This window comes from Candoia aspera, chromosome 4 (assembly GCF_035149785.1).
Source record: "Candoia aspera isolate rCanAsp1 chromosome 4, rCanAsp1.hap2, whole genome shotgun sequence".
NCBI lineage: Eukaryota > Metazoa > Chordata > Lepidosauria > Squamata > Boidae > Candoia > Candoia aspera.
The window spans coordinates 6,671,914-6,689,615 of record NC_086156.1 but is presented as its reverse complement, the minus strand read 5'-3'; the positions used below and the strand labels follow the sequence as shown (position 1 = coordinate 6,689,615).

Sequence of the window (17,702 nt, the reverse complement as noted above, 5' to 3'; positions counted from 1 at the left end):
ACTAACATTACCTCTATTGTAAGGTTACAGTAACAGAATCTTGCAAGTCTGAAAGTACCACTCCCCTCCCTTACTTTTACTCTTCCGAAAACTAGAGAGGGTCCCTTCTGAGATGCTTTCTTCATCCCCACCCTCCCTTTAGACTCAGATTTTGTTTATCAGACCACTGTCTAGGCTGTGGCTCTTCCTCCTGTCTCCCAAGGTCATTTCCACATGTATGCACGCCCTTGTATTATACCATTCCACCTCTGGTACGCATGAGTCATTCCTGCATGTTTTTGAGATCTTGCCTAAATGTCCAGAAATATCAATTCCTATGATCTATTGTTTCTGAAATATATGTTGTTATGAGGAAAACTATTTTCCAGTTTTCTTTTCTTTTTTAACTCCAGGTGAGTTAAAAATTCACACGTCAATGCATTACTGTCTTTTATGCCTATTGCATCTGAGTAGCAACTGCTGTTATGCATTTAATAAATTAAATATCCAGGGTGCAGTGTCCTGAACTCATTATGTTGAGTTAATTATTATTGACTTCATTTACAATTTGTGTTCCTAAGTACTGGTAGCCTGTTTTTTCTCAGCGTTTTACAGGAAACCAGATAGCGAAGATTTACAGCCAGAATCCTGAAGTCTATTCACAAACTGAGGTTTGCTAATCTTCTGCTCGTTTATTGGGAATCATAAGTAATTTAGGTTTTATTATGGTTTGGAAGGGAAACTTATCTCAATACTGGTACAAATGGCATTTTCATAAATATGGCAACGGTTAAAAAATCCTCATTAAACAGAAAAGAGATCTATGGGAGAAAGTTCAGTAAAAGTGGCTGCGGATTCTGCATCGTGTTAATCTCATCCTTGATGTTCGCTATTCTGTTAACTGTGGGCATGCTTTTATGCCAGAAATGCAATTCTAGACATGAATCCTTTTCCCAGTCTGAGTCCAGAGATGGGGATTATTACCAGATGATTTATTTTGCTTTTTTTTTGGTTAAAAAAACCCCAGTCCAGTTGTCTCTTGCAGTGCAGTTCTGAAATGTACTGCAAACTTGAGAGAAAGTTGGCATCTCTAGCTTTTGAGCTAAGCCGGGTTTCTCAACCAGGGTTCCGAGGCATCCTCCAGTTGTGCAGGTGGTCACTAAAGGTTCCCTGGGAGATCATGATTTATTTAAAAAGCTATTTCAAATTCGGGCAACTTCACATTAAAGAGATAGCTTTCATTCTTTATTTTAGTTTAAGGACACCGTGTACACATATAGACAGGCCTACCCATGAAACAAATATAATAATTTTGTAACTTCTGGCCTCTATTTGAGCCTGAAAGTGCGGGGGTTCCCTGAGACCTGAAAAATATTTCAAGGGTTCCTCCAGGGTTAAAGGTTGAGAAAGGCTGCTCTAGAGGGATTTTCAAAATGCATCAGGCTTCAGTATGTGCATGGGTGTCCAGGGAGGGTGGGGGATAGGGGAAAATGACAAAATTTGGTTCATGAGCCAAATTCCACCCCTTTTGTACTTGAGTCGTGATATTGCAGGGTAGTATCTAAAGGCAGAGCTTGTGTGATTTTTATTTATTTATTTATTTTTTAATTTATTCAATTTGTATGGCTGCCTCATCTCAGCAAGTGACTGAGTTGATACGGGGTTTATTTCAACAAGATATCTGGATCCTGCGGTTGCTGAGCATGAGTAGGGGAATAAATCAGGGCTTAATAAGTTGTTTCTTTTTTTTTTCTTCCTTCAATCCCCTCCACATTTCCCATGAAGTCATTGGTACAACCTCCTAGGCCAGAGTTCCTCAACCTTGGCCACTTGAAGATGTGTGGACTTCAACTCCCAGAATTCCCCAGCCAGCCAGCGGCCAAGGTTGAGGAACTCTGGCCTGGATGTCATTCTTCAGCACAGTCTTTACCAATCGACCGTCCTTGGAATATGGTGGACTTTACCCGTAGTGTCTACAGGAGTCTGCAGCTTTTGTTAGACAGGCGAAGGTTGTGTTGGGGCATATTGTCACCAGCTCCACCCCTTTTGCATACCTGTGTGACATCACAATGTACATACCAAAGGGGCAGGGCTTGTGTCACAATCCTGTTTTCATCATTCTAAGTCCCCTGTGGACACGGCTGGACTTCACATCCCACAATTTGAAGCCAGCAGAGGTGAAAGCTGAGCATGATGGAGATTGAAAGTCTTGTACATGTAGAGCAGTGTTTCTCAACCTTGGCAACTTTAAGAAGTGTGGACTTCAACTCCCAAAATTCCCTAGCCTCTTCAAGAAACTGATGATGACTAAATGGACTCAATATGCTTTATCTCCTCAGTTTTCTTCCTTTTGATCTGACTGCTCTTTATCTGCAATATTTTTTACGAATTACAAGATCTGTACAATAATTTAAGGATTTTAAAATTATACAGGTAGTCCTCACTTAACAACCATTTGTTTAGCGATGGTTTGGACTTATGACGATGCTGAAAAAACTGACTTATGACCAGTCCTCACACTTACGACAGTCACAGCATCCCTGAGGTCACACAATCACGATTTGGGTGCTTGGCAACTGGTTTGCATTTATGACCTTTGCAGAATCCCGTGGTCATATGATTGCCATTTTTGACCTTCCTGGCTGGCTTCTGGCAAGCAAAATCAGTGGGGAACTGCGTGATTTGCTTACCTACCATATGGTTCACTTAACACCCACAGTGATGTGCTTAACAACCACCACAAAAAAGGTCATAAAATTGGGTCGGATTCACTTAATGACCACCGCTTAGCAACAGAAATTCTGGTCCTAGTTGTGGTTGTTAAGTGAGGACTAAGTGTAATCTCCTTGGGGGCAGGAAGCTATCCTTCACTTTTCAGTCCTGATAATGTATCAATACTGTTATGTTTTAGCTGCTCTCATCCCTTTTCGGCTTAGTCCACCCTCCAAGGGAAAAGGGGGAAGGGCCAATTTATTTTGTAAACTTCCTTATTATGGCAGCTGATTTTGATCATATATTTAGCACTTGTGTGTGGGTGTATATATACACTACCATAAAAAGACACACCTTATGCATATCCATCCATTCTTTCTTTAATTCATTCGTACATATATCCAAACACCCGAAAACATTGGAGTTGGCCTCATATTGGCTGAGTTTGTGTACTGTGGTTGGCTTGCTCTTTCTCATCAGTTTAACCACGTTTTGCAGAATAAACTACCAGTGGCTGGCCTTGCACAGTACAGTGAGTCATAAACCATGGTTTGCAAACCACAGTGGCTGAGTTTGCCCTGAATCAAACCATATTATGGCTTAGCACAGTTTGGAAATGGCAACCTAAGACTCAGTTGCATCTGTTCCTAGATTACTCCAACAGAAGATTATCTATCTATCTATCTATCTATCTATCTATCTATCTATCTATCTATCCATCCATCCATCCATCCATCCATCCATCCATCCATCCATCCCTATCTATCTATCTATCTATCTATCTATCTATCTATCTATCTATCTATCTATCTATCTATCTTATCTATCTATCTATCTATCTATCTATCTATCTATCTATCTATCTGATTTCTATAACCGCCCATCTCAGCGAGTGACTCTGGGCGGCTTACAACAATAAAACCATTTCCCCATCTTCTTGCTTCTCCATCCTTTTTATTACAGATGCCAGGAGTGTAACTGGATTCCTATCCCTTCCCTCTCAGTATGCAACGGTAGAAAAAAGATGAACTAATTCTTACCTCTTTTAAAGTTTTGCTTTTTGGTTCTTTGGAAATCCATGGGTTTGTGTGGGTAAGGGAGAGAGAGAGAAAGATTTCTGGTAGCTTAGTCTTTGCCAAATTTTGTTACAGGTAGTCCTCAACTTACGATCATTTGTTGAATGACAGTCTGAAGTTACAGTGGCCTTGGAATGGGCGCCTTGCGGCCCGTAAAGCACTTCCGAGCATTGCAGAACTTTGCACCACCGCCCCCCCCCCTGCGGTCACATGATCGCATTTCTAGCATTTGGCAATCAGCTCGCATTTACGACTGGTTGCAGTGTCCTGCTGTCGTGTGTTTGTGTTTTGCAACTTTTTTGCTGTTTTCTGGCAAAAAATGCCCATTGGGGAAGCTGAATTTGCTTAATGGCCTATGATTTGCTTAAGGACTGCAGCGATTCATTTAACGACCGCCATAAAAATGGTTGTAAAATTGGGTCTGGTCTCATGGTGACTCAACTTTTGACTAAAACAATTTACATTGGAAATTCCGGTTCCAGTTGTGGTTGTAAGTCGAGGACTACCTGTACTCTCACAAAAATCAAAGCAAGATCTTGCAACAGTTAAGCACTCTCAAATCCTCTTTCTGAAAACAACATTTTAAGTACTTGCTTAACTCAGTAGGAGTTTCAAAACACTCCGTTTTGATCAGGAGGCTGCTCTCAGTTGTCTATGAAACAGAAATGAATGTTGTATCTTTATTTCCTTGTTTATTTCCTTTTTTTCTTTTCTTCCTCCAGAGAATTTCCTTGGTCAGCAGCTTTGCAGCCTCCCTTTTCCTGGGTGGTTATGCTCCCATAGATTATAGTGATGGTAAGTGACTTGTATTCTCTTTGTAATGCCCCCACCCCACAGGATACCAACTAGTAGGAGAGAATGGAGACAATAGGATGTCCTCTTCTTGGTGAGCTGAAAGTGGTGTTGGTACTTGAAAAATAATGTAAATACCTTCAGATTCACTGGACTTAAGTAGGTCAAGTTTACTAGACGTGTGGAGTTTGGAAGCCTGGGTTCAAGTCCCACCTTGACTTGGGATTAGCTCAGACGTACAAAATTGGAGAGTTCAGGGCTCCTTCGTGCCCCGCAAAGTCTTGAGCGTGGTCTTCAGAAAGCTTCAAAGTTTATCAGATTATACTTTTTTAATGTGACATAAGGGAAAAATGACTAAACTGATGATTGAAGATGAGCTCCATTTAATTTTAATTAATATACATGTTGATCACATCAATTTTTTTCGCACTGGACCCACCTTCTTCTTTTTGGTTTGAGTCCCTGGCTCTCAATCCAAAATGTGTTGGCTGGAGAGTTCTGGCCAAACGTCTTCTCTCTGAAGCTGTCTGGACTGGCTGCCCCCAACTTTGGGTCTTTCAAGAACAGCTAGTATTTATTTGTTAGTTTGATTTCATTCCATTTCATTTCATTTCTATAGCCGCCCATCTCAACAAGTGACTCTGGGCGGCTTATAACATGCCCCACCAAACAATTATCTTGTGTTATGTAATTTTTTAAAATCGGTATTTGATATTTGTAATAATCACTTTTACCTCCTCTTCTATTTCACTGCATTTCATTTCTCATTCCGTGATTTACTCACATCATCTGTAATGCATTGGGCTTCACTTTAAAACATAGTTCTTAGATAGCTCGTGGTGTTCTTCCTTTTTTGTTCCTTTCATTCTTCTTGTGTTGTTCCCCTGTTTTGTTGCAAGTGCCCAACACAGCTGGGGAACCCTAAATGGTGCCCCATTCTTTTTTGGATTCAGATTCTTTTTTACTCTGTAAGATCAGAAGAACATCAGAAGAGGCCTGCTAGATCAGCCCAGGGCCCGTCCTAATCCAGCACTTGTTTTTCATAGTACCCAGCTGATGTCTCTGCTCACAACCAGAAGATGGAAGCAAACCCCTCTCTTGCTATTCTTTCTCTACAACTAGTATTTAGAGCAGTGTTTCTCAACCTTTTCAGTGCTGGCTGGGGAATTCTGGAAGTTGAAGTTCACACACTTAAAGTTGCCAAGGTTGAGAAACACTGATTTAGGGACAGGTTGCCTTCAAACCAGAAGTAACATTGAGATTAATAGCCCTTGCTGAATCACTGCAAGAATTCATCCAGTCCTCTTTTGACTCCGTCCAAGGTACTGCCCATCACCAAATCTTTGGTAATGACTTCTGAAGCCAAGAATGACACCAATATTATTTGGCTTACATTTAATGCAAACCAGCTTCCTCTAGTTTTGCCAATTAGCTTCCAATCCTGACCAAAAAGGAATCATGCATAGCATTTGCATAGGTAATATGGCTACCCAGGCAGCATTTAACCATAATTAAATGTAAGAGGGGATTTCTCATAGGAGAGAATGCTATAAAAAAAAATCCAGTAAATTCCACCAGGCAACATGTGTCAGAAACCAGAAATCTGGAATGAAGTTTAAGCCATTTCCAAGAGATGCAAATCTCTTCCTATAGAATGTTTTGTATTTCTCTTGATTGATTTTTATTTATTTTTGTGGAAAGAAGTGCCCCAAAGCATTAGGCGTATTTCCATTTATTCTGGGTGGATTTTTTTCAAAGCGAGAAACTAATCAACTTAAATGTGTTATTTGATGTATTGTCCTTTCTGAAACAACCACAAGCAACATCCTTCTGGCTGGAGATGTGTTAATTTCCAACTCATGAATCCACACTCTCTGATGAATCCTCAAGGTGACCCAATTTGCCTCTGGCTTTGATTATTTCTTTATTGTTCTATTCTTTGGCAAAGTTTAAAAAAAATAATAGGGAAGTAGTCCTTTACTTTGGGAGAATAGACACTGGTGTGTGGTGAGGTTGTTTGAAAGAGTCTTACTTTTCTGATCCACCAGCTGGTGTTGTGCAGAAGTAATAAAAGGGATTGAATTTTGGAAGAAGAAGCATTTCATTTAAAGGCCTACAAGGAAAGGGTAGAGAAGCCTTCCCAGACCTGGTGCCTTCCAAGTTGTCTGAGAATCTGGTAACTGCATTTTTACACATTGAAAGGGGTCTGGTTGATGATGGTTGAAAAGTCTTTCAGTGGTGACCCAGCCCGTCCCAAATAACCAACCAAGCCAAGCTTCAACTCTCTTTGCCCATTAATGGTAGAGTTCCCCTTGAGTTGGGCTTGATTCCTGGTGAATACCCAGACACATTTGTCTGGCTTCCTTGCTAACAATGCAGAAGTGGTTTCTGACTGCCTTTCCTAGATTTTTTTTTCAACCTTGTAGACTAGTATGCTTTTGGGTTTCATGGTAATGTGCCATTCAAGCATTAACAAGTTCTGAACCTGATTATCTTCTGAAGATCAACTAAGGTTAGCTAGGTGTATTAAGTGCATCTACTTAAGCATATATGGCTGTAATCCTAGCTGTACGGTTGCTAGTAAAAGTGCAACTACATTTCTGGGGCTGCTTGAACAATGAATCAATAGTGCTTGCTGGGAGATAGTGTATCCATCCTATCTATTTATTGAGTTTTTCTGTTCATCTGCTTATTGAATCCACTCTTCATCCAGACATTGACCCTGATTTGTAGTTGTTGCTGAACCCTGAGCTGGGAGACCATGCCTTTCTGGTTTCTGTAGCTACACAGGGTGGCTACAAAGAACTGAAGTGACTGATGACCCCTAGTGTGAAACTTCGGGGCAGTGCTGGTTAATTAATGTTTGGCTGAGAAGAATGGATCTTTTCCCCTTTTTTGTTCTTGTCTCTCTCACACATGCAGACTCACACAGGGGCAGAGTTCACAGAAGGTTAGAATGAAATGCTGTACACTGGAAATACTTTCTGCCTGATTAAGCTGCTGAACAATGTGTCACGAAAATCAAGCAAGGGATGATCCCAGTATAGGATGGAATAATTAAATAAATAATTTAATTATAATAATTTGCAACACTTACAAATTCTTAAGAAGGTTTTCTGTTTCCGTTGCCATTAGTATTTATTTAATTACTCTGTTTGCAAGCCCAACATGACTTGCAATCAAGAATCTTTTCAGCAGCTACTGTAAAGTTCCGGTACTTAGACCACCAAAACCGTTTGAGATAGAACTGTTACTTCAAAGAGGATATTGATGCAAGGATTCAGCAGCAAGTCATCTGAAGGTGACTAAAAGCTTGGTTAGACTAGAAATTATGGATGCTTGTTGTACGTCTTCACAGATTTCATCAGATGAACCAACCAGATTTGGTATCAAATCATCCTGACAGGTTTTGAAGATCAAGTCAGATGATGATATGGCCAATTAATGGGAGATAAAGTGGGGGCAAGCTGGGTTTCGAAGAGGCAGAGGAACTAGAGATCAAATTGCCAACATTCGCTGGATCATGGAGAAAGCAAGAGAGTTCCAGAAAAACATCTACTTCTGCTTCATTGACTACGCTAAAGCCTTTGACTATGGATCACAACAAACTGTGGCAAATTCTTAAAGAGATGGGAGTACCAGACCACCTTACCCGTCTTCTGAGAAACCTTTATGTGAGTCAGGAAGCAACAGTTAGAACCGGACATGGAACAACCGATTGGTTCAAAATTGGGAAAGGAGTATGACAAGGCTGTATATTGTCACCCTGCTTATTTAACTTATATGCAGAGTACATCATAGAAATGCCGGGCTGGATGAATCACAAGCCGGAATTAAGATTGCTGGGAGAAATAACCTCAGATATGTGGACGATACCACCCTAATGGCAGAAAGTGAAGAGGAACTAAAGAGTCTCTTGATGAGGGTGAAAGAGGAGAGTGCAAAAGCTGGCTTGAAATTCAACATTAAAAAAACCAAGATCATGGCATCTGGTCCCATCACTTCCTGGCAAATAGAAGGGGAAGAAATGGAAGCAGTGACCGATTTTATTTTCTTGGGCTCCAAGATCACCGCAGATGGTGATTGCAGCCATGAAATTAAAAGACGCTTGCTCCTTGGGAGGAAAGCTATGGCAAACCTAGACAGCATATTAAAAAGCAGAGACATCACCTTGCCAACAAAGGTCCGTATAATCAAAGCTATGGTTTTCCCAGTAGTGATGTATGGCTGTGAGAGTTGGACCATAAGGAAGGCTGAGCGCCAAAGAATTGATGCTTTCGAACTGTGGTGCTGGAGAAGAATCTTAAGAGTCCCTTGGACTGCAAGGAGGTCAAATCAGTCAACCCTACAGTAAATCAACCCTGATTGTTCATTGGAAGGACAGATACTGAAGCTGAAGCTCAAATACTTTGGCCACCTAATGTGAAGAAAGGACTCACTGGAAAAGACCCTGATGCTGGGAAAGACTGAAGGCAAAAGGAGAAGGGGACAGCAGAGGAGGAGATGGTTAGATAGCATCACCAATGCAAAGAACATGAATTTGAGTAAACTCCAGGAGACAGTGGAGGACAGGAAGGCCTGGCGTGCTCTGGTCCATGGGGTCATGAAGAGTCGGACATGAACAACTGAACAACAACAAAGTGGGGGCAACTGTTCTGTACTTCTGGGCGGCCAAATGCCTTTTAATAACATTTATTAGCTGGAAATTTATTCATTTATTTATTTATCAAATTTGTCACCGCCCATCTCCTCCGACCAGAGGGACTCTGGGCAGTTTACAATATAAACAATAAATATATAATAACATTTCAATATAAAACACACTATAAAACAATTTCACAGAGCTGCCAAATATAATAAAATCCAGATGGCTGTGGTCTCATTCAGTCATTGCGTAGGAGGGGCATTTCAAGGCACTAGCCAGTCCTAAGTATGACTATTTTCCTCCCTGCCCCAAGCCTGGTGGCAGAGCCAGGTCTTCAACTTCCTCCGGAAGGCTAGGAGTGATGGGGCTAATCTCACCTCCGGGGGCAAGATGTTCCAGAGGGCGGGTGCTATGTAAATTATGCTTCCAGACTCCTTGTCATGAGTAAGGATGGCGAGCGGGGGGCTCCCACCCAGACTGTCAAGCGCATGCGTAGCACTGAGGAACTGTTCAGCCATTCAAAGAGACACAGATCGGGACTGCCTTAACCCTTGGGGGTTATATGTCTGGGTTTTTCCCACGCTTCCTCAGTTTGTTAGGATTCTTGTTAAGTACTAGTAATAAATATTAGAGACCAGTTCATTGTCTCAGTGTGTTTCCTGGTAGTTAGGACACTCCTCCTGATTTAGGGCTGTAGCGCAATCCAGATTCAAATGGCAAAAAGTGATTTGAGGAGTGCTTGGATGATGCACACGTAACTTTGGCCAAGAGTACCTTAAACCAAATGCATCTTTTCCCAAGGCTGTGCAGCAGCTGCAGAAGGCAACCATATGAGCCCAGGGAAAGATGCAGCTGCTTTAATGAGACTGCTTACTTGGCTTGTTGTAGTCTAGTTTTATTATGACTGCTCCTTCCTTGTAATTCTTCCACTCACAGTAGGAAGTTACTGCTTTCATATCGCTCTAGCCCTGGGATTTCATTTCCTTCCTGTCAAACTTTGCTTGCCTTTTGCTTTGTTTAAGAATGAGAATATTTCTGGCTTCTGTAGATTTGCTGCAGATGTGCTGTATTGTTTTTTCTTCTGATTTAACACGAGATGCCAACTCATTTGGCACTTCTTTCTAGCACTGTTTGGACACTTCCATTCAACTTTAACCAAGCAAAGTTCCGGGTCGCTCGTTCCCTGTCTTCACAGAATTGAGATTTTATTCCTAATTAATAAATCCCTCCCTTCAAAATAAGAACCTCACACTAAAAGTGCACTAATAAGAATAAAAACAAGTAAATTGTTATTTACACACAGGGTTTACGATAATTAAAGATATTGTATTATACTCACTGTTCCAAGTACGCAACGTTTTGTAATTGTTGAGATTTTGTCCATTCCTTTTGGGTCTAAATGCTTTTCCAGATCTTTTGGTATGGCACCAAGAACTGTTGTTGGTATTGTTATGATTATTAGTTGCATTTTGTGTCAATCCTCTGAATAATCTTAATGTAATCCTGTAAGACAGATCAATATTTTTCTTTCCCCATTGCATGGCTGTGAGGCTGAAAGACCCCCACTCCCCCCAACCAGGGATGACATATCTCCCACCCTTGCCTGTTACAGATTACCAGATTATAGGTCTATAATCATTTAAAACTGCCAACAGTGTCATCTTTTACATACCTACTAGAAAGCAAGTACCACCAATTTCAGTGAGGCTTATCCCTGGTAACAGGAGTAGATCTTAGAGTAACTATTAGACTCATTTAAAGAAAAAAATCCCCGCCATGTAGCTTGCTGGAGTGTAACGATGTGTAAAACAAGTTTCAATTTATTAAACATGATCAATTTTGTTCCATGCAAATCAAGTGCATTTAATTAATTAGCTCTTTCCTAATTTGTCCCATGCTTCTACAGAAGAAATCTACAGCCATGCTGTCAGCGTCTAATGGATTCATTCATTTGTCTCCCCTCCTTTCCCCGTTCGTCAGAAAACCACATTATCATTGCTTTTAGGCGCTGAGGAATGATGTAATAGACTAAAACAACCTCTTAACTCATGCATACTTCATGCGTAAGGTGTTATTAAGTCTGCACAAAACCAGCACATTAGGACTGCTGCGTTTTGAAGATGTAGCTTTGGTCAGGCTTGAAAATATCTTTAGCCTGTGTTTTATATCCCTGGGCTCAGCTCTTGAAGATGTAGAGAAAGAGGGAGGGAGGCAGGCAGGCTTTTGATTTGTGGGAAGACTTCTCTTCTTTCCTTCACCTTTCTGTCTCTTCCCAGAACAGCTCTTTGTTGAACTTCAGTTTTCAGGAGAGAAAAATTCACATGATAATGGGCTTATAACTGTTTGAAGGAATGCAGGAATTCCTGCAGTTTATTTAAGAAGACCATTGTGCAGTTCTCTCAGACTTCTAGGTCCCCTAGCAATCCTTCCTCCTCCCTCCCTCCCTTCCTTCTGCCTGATGAAGTGGACACAATCCACAAAAACCTATGTGGTAACAAAATGAAATTGGTTAGTCTCTAATGTGCCGTGACACTTCTTTCTTTTTACTCTCACACCTAGTGTCACGTTCACCGTTCCAATGTTGCCGGTACATCGTAACGTTTCGCATGTCATTTGGCTGATGCGTGTTTCGTCTGGGAGGGGAGGAGGATTCCATCTCGTGGGATTGTTACGTGTTAGCAGCTGGATTGGAATGTGTTTGGGTTATCTCGTGTGTTCAAGGTTCCTTTCCCAGGACATCAGCAGAAACGGTTACCAGCACCTGGGGGGGGGGGGAGTTTGCAACGGCGGGGCGAGGGGAGGGATTACGTTTGAGCCGAGGGTTTTTAGTTTGTATTTGGCGCGCTTTTGCTCATTCTCAGCTTTCTCTGTATTTGCACACTATTCTTTAATAAGTCAGATATCATTACGTTCCTGCTTGTGAGTCTGAGTCTATTAGGGTAGGCAATCCTTACATAAAGCTGAGAATCTCAAAAATTTTTCCGTTAGCCCCTTTCCAGATTTATTTTGTGAGGGAGAAGTGCTAGCGATGAGCAAACCAAATCCCCAAACCACGGAAAGCGAGGAATCGAGCGAGGGGGAACCCGACTCCACGGTGATAAGATCAGAGAGGGTCCCTACTCGGGAGCTCTCAGAAATTCGGGAGGTGTCGAGCTCCAGCCTGGGAGAAGAGGAGGTTGGAGGTAAAAGAGCCCCTGAACCGACCGGTGAGTTGCCAGGCGAACTGGTCACCTGGGATGAAACACAGGGACCCCTACCAGGGACGTCCAAAACGTCTTGGAAGCAGTGATACCCCATGTCCCCAACCATGGTGAGGCAGGAGGAAAAGGAGGATTCCCAAACCCCTGACCATATAAGACTGGTGGAGGCCAAATTGGAGTCACTAGAATTTATGTTTCAGAAAATGTCAATGGACTGGGGTCCCCGGGAGAGGAGGAGAGAGGAGTCTAGTAATAGGCATTCGTCTCCTTCTTTGCCCCCACCTTCTTCGGAGGAAAGGAGTAGGACCCGGCGCAGAGAGGAGGCAAGGGCACCGAGGGTGAGAATTTCAAGGTCCCCTCCTCGAGAGCGGAGATCCCTGGGAGCTAAAAGAAAGTCTGACTGCCCAGCTGTGGTGAAGGGACTGCCCAGAGTGGGGGTTAAGGACTTTACAGTTAAATTTGATGGAGATCCAACTAAGCTATCGTTCTTCCTTACCAATGCAAGGAGTTATATGGATGAATGGGAACCATATTTTCATTCAGAAAGAGCCAAGATTAATGCCATTGCCACTAAGCTCAAGGGGCGGGCTGCCGATTGGTACGTGCAGTTATGTCAATCGGATGCCCCTGAGCTGGAGGAGTTTGAAGAATTCCTGTGGGCGTTGAAGCTACACTTTGAAGACCCGTTAGCTAAAGAAAGGGCAAAACGGGCGCTGAGGGAGCTTAGCCAGGGGCCACGATCGGTAGCAGACTATGCTCTGGAATTTAAGGCTCTGGCTGGGAAGGTTGAGGATTGGTCCCAATCTACCTTAATAGAACTTTTTAAGGACGGTCTGAACACGGAGGTCCTGAGGTGGTCGCTCGGTAGGGACGACCCAGATACCCTGTATGAATGGATACAGTTGGCAGGGAAGGCTGAGCATGCCCATGAAACCTTTGCTCACAGGAAGGTGATGAGATATTCTGGGCTCAGCAAGGGTTCCCGCCCTGCTGCGCCTACTGGAAAGTCCGGTCAACATGCCTGGGAGGAGGAGAGGGAGCGCCGCTATGCGAAAGGGCAGTGCCTCCGATGTGGAAAGGAAGGTCACCGAGCGGTGGCGTGCCCGAAGGGCAAGACTGATGATTGTTTGGGGAAGCCGACGGGGAAATCTCCCTCTCTACCCAGGAAAATGAAGGCAGCCATGGCTGAAACTGAAGTGGAGGAGGTTCCTTACTTCGGGGGTGAGGGGGAGCCCGATCTACACCAGCCGGCGGGAAACGCCAGCCACCTGCTCTAAGGAGCGCCTGTGGGCAGGTGGTGGAGGATGGGCGCAAACATGTTTCGGTGAGTGCCAACTATCCCACACTGAACGTGAAAGTGAAGCTAGGCTCCCGCACAAGAACCGTTGAAGTTTGGGCATTGATCGATTCGGGGTGTTCGCATTGCTTGATGCACCCTGACGTGGTGGCTGCTTTGGAGTTACCCAGCTTTCCACTGCAACGTCCCATGATTTTCACCCAGCTGGATGGTTCTATGGCGGGGGGGAAACTGGTCACCCATTACACAGGCATGGTGGCGTTGCAAATGGGCAGCCACTGTGAGGGGCTGCCGTTTGTGGTGGTGCCTGTGGGGCATCCCTTAGTCATTCTGGGGATTCTTTGGTTGGTCCAACAAAACCCCTATATAAATTGGGTACACAGGACTTTGACTTTTGGGGATGGTTTCTATCAAGCCCCTGGGGAGGACGATGCTCTGGAGGCTGCAGTGGGGGGGGGGGGCGGTGGCAGCAACCCCGCATTTCGCTGTCACACCACTGGAGGGCTTGCCGGAGCAATACCAAGGCTTTGCAGATGTGTTTGGTGAGAAAGCGGACCAACTCCCACCCCATCGAAAAACTGACTGTGCGATAGAGTTGGTCCCCGACGCTCAACTGCCCAAACCAAAAATTTATGCCATGACTCAAAAGGAACTGGCGGCATTGAGGGAGTTTGTGGACAAAAACTTGGCCAGGGGTTTTATTGAACCAGCAAATTCACCAGTAGGCGCCCTCGTCTTGTTTCGAGCGAAGAAGGTTGGGACATTGAGACTTCGTACAGATTACCGCGGATTAAATGCGGTCTCGATATTAAACGAATATCCTCTGCCGTTAATAAAAGACATGTTAGCACATCTGGCTAAGGGGAAAATCTTCTCTAAGCTGGATTTGTGGGAAGCCTATTTCCGCATCTGCATACGGGAGGGGGATGAATGGAAGACTGCTTTCAATTGTCCACTGGGTTCTTTTCAGTATAAAGTTTTGCCTTTTGGGTTGGCGGGGGCACCAGGGGTGTTCATACAATTGATCAATGAAGTGTTACGTGAACATTTGTTCAAGGGTGTACTGGTCTATTTGGATGATGTTTTGATTTATACTGAAACGGAAGAGGAACATGAGCGCTTGGTGAAACAGGTGCTTAGCAAACTGAGAAAGGCTGAGCTCTATGCTAAGCTTTCTAAGTGTGAATTTCATCAGACTCAGCTTGACTACCTGGGGTACAGGATCTCTGACAAGGGCATTGAGATGGATCCTGCGAAGATTCAAGCTATTTTGGGGTGGGAGCGCCCGCGTACCTGCAGGCAGCTCCAAAGTTTTCTTGGGTTTTCCAACTATTACCGCCAGTTCATCCAGGGGTTTGCCGAAATTGCATTGCCTCTCACTGACTTGTTACGTACGAAGGGGTTGGGGGACACACGCAAGGTAAAGAACCCGGGGGCATTGCTTAATTGGACACCTGACTGCCAGTTGGCTTTCGACAAACTCAAAAGCCTGTTCACTGCTGAACCCATTCTTCAACACCCTGATCCCACTAAACCCTTTGTGGTTCAAGTGGATGCTTCCAATTTCTCAATTGGAGCACTCTTGCTGCAAGCGGATGCTGACAACCGCCTGAAGCCGTGTGTGTATCTGTCCCGGAAATTTTCAGAGACGGAAAGGCGGTGGCATGTTTGGGAGAAAGAAGCTTTGGAGGCATGGCGCCACCTCTTTAGAGGGGGCTAAATGTCCTTTTGAGGTTTGGACTGACCATAAAAATTTGGAAGCGCTCAGCACGCCCCGTAAGCTCAGTCCTAAGCAGATCCGCTGTGCTCAATTTTTCAGTCGCTTTGACTTTAAGTTAAAGTTCATTCCGGGCAAGAAAAACTTCCTGGCTGATGCGCTTTCCCACCTGCCCCAGGATTCGGTCCAGGCACCTGACATTGTTGGTACAGTGTGGACAGCACCCCAATTGGGGTTGCAAGCTGTCACATGCAGTCAGACTCGTGCACAGCTGCCCCCAGCTTCGGTTTCACCGGCTGGGGGAAGGACGCCAATTCCCTCGCAATTGCAACAACAGTTTCTGCTAGAGCTGAAATCTGACACTTGGTTGCAAGCGAATAATGTTACATTTGACAGAGGCTTCGCTTGGAAGCAAAACCGCCTCTATGTCCCTGACAGTTTGTGAAGGGAAATTTTGATTAGGTCTCATGATGATAAAGTGGCTGGTCATTTTGGGTTTGTCAAAACCTTGCATCTGATACGCCGCCAATTTTGGTGGCCCACATTGAGACGTGATGTAAAAAGTTATGTTGCTTCTTGTCCTGTCTGTGCCATGTCAAAACGGAAGGGGGGTAAGCCGCACGGGCTGCTGCAGCCAGTGGCTAGCCCCTCCCGTCCTTGGGAGGAGGTTTCTATGGACTTCATTGTGGATTTGCCTCCTAGTCAGAGAAAGACTGTGATTTGGGTGGTAAAGGACTACTTTTCCAAGCAAGCCCATTTCATTCCATGTGCTTCTATTCCGTCTGCTCAGCAATTGGCCCGCCTTTTTCTAATCCACATCTACTGGATTCACGGTAGCCCCTCCCGCTTGGTCACGGACTGCGGGACACAGTTCACTTCCCAATTTTGGAAGGCATTTTTGAAGCTGGTGGGCACCAAGCAGGCGTTGTCCACTGCGTCGCATCCAGGGACTGACGGATCTACGGAGGTTCTTAATTCCACCCTGGAACAATTTTTGAGGGCATTTGTCAACTATCAGCAGGATAATTGGGTTGATCTGCTACCTTTTGCTGAGGTGGCTTATAACAACGCCGTCCATCAGAGCACAGGGCACACCCCTTTCCATATTGTTTTTGGACGGGATTTTGTTCCCATTCCTGAGTTGCCTCAACCCCCCGCGCAGCCCTGCTCTGCTTCTGATTGGGCTGCTCAACTGGCAGATTCATGGCCAGTGATTCAACAGGCGTTGGCTGATGCCCAATCTGCCTATAAACTGCATGCTGATAAGCGATGAGCCCTTCAATCTGCTTTTAAAGTTGGTGATAAGGTCTACCTTTCCACCAAGTTCATTAAGTCCCCTCAGCCCTCGAAGAAGTTGGCTCCTAAGTTTGTTGGTCCTTTTCCCATTGTGGGAGTTGTGAACCCGGTCACGTTTAAACTGGATTTGCCACACAATCTGAAACGTTTACATCCTGTTTTTCATTGCAGTTTGCTCAAGCCTGTCAACCACTCCGATCATTGGCATCCGCAACCCCCACCTCCTGCTCCGATCATGATTGACGGACAGCAACATTTTGAGGTGAAGGAGGTCCTTGATTCTCGCCGACTTCGTGGCACCCTGCAGTACCTCATTTGGTGGAAACACTTTCCCCACCCTGAGTGGGTGTCTGCCCGTGATGTTCACTCTCCTGTTTTAGTTAGATGCTTTCATCTAGCTTATCCTCTGAAACCTGCTCCTTAGTGTTTTTGGGGGAGCGGTATGTCATGTTCACCGTTCCAATGTTGCCGGTACATCGTAACATTTCGCATGTCATTTGGCTGATGCGTGTTTCGTCTGGGAGGGGAGGAGGATTCCATCTCGTGGGATTGTTATATGTTAGCAGCTGGATTGGAATGTGTTTGGGTTATCTTATGTGTTCAAGGTTCCTTTCCCAGGACATCAGCAGAAATGGTTACCAGCACCTCGGGGGGGGGGGGGAGTTTGCAACAGCAGGGTGAGGGGAGGGATTACGTTTGAGCCGAGGGTTTTTAGTTTGTATTTGGCGCGCTTTTGCTCATTCTCAGCTTTCTCTGTATTTGCATACTATTCTTTAATAAATCAGATATCATTAAGTTCCTGCTTGTGAGTCTGAGTCTATTAGGGTAGGCAATCCTTACACCTAGCCCAATCACAGTTAGGGAATAAAATAATTTCACAGGAAGGTACAAGATATTCCCAGATTGTATTCATTTTGGAAAATACTTCTGAGCCTTATCAGCTTTTAAAGGGAAAAAAAAAGAGTTGGCCATCTATTTAATCTCTTGG

The 17,702-nt window shown here is 44.1% G+C and overlaps 1 protein-coding gene across 7 annotated transcripts in view; it reads left to right on the top strand.

Moving 5' to 3' along the window:
* Positions 1-17,702, top strand: part of XYLB (xylulokinase) — a 103,606-nt gene that overhangs the window by 21,662 nt on the left and 64,242 nt on the right. For 6 of the 7 annotated variants that reach the window (XM_063303342.1, XM_063303341.1, XM_063303338.1 and 3 more), the window contains 2 exons: positions 585-650; positions 4,490-4,562. In XM_063303342.1, the coding sequence (XP_063159412.1) occupies positions 585-650; positions 4,490-4,562 (139 nt within the window). The remainder of the gene's footprint in view (positions 1-584; positions 651-4,489; positions 4,563-17,702) is intronic. The other variant, XM_063303340.1, reaches the window with a different exon arrangement.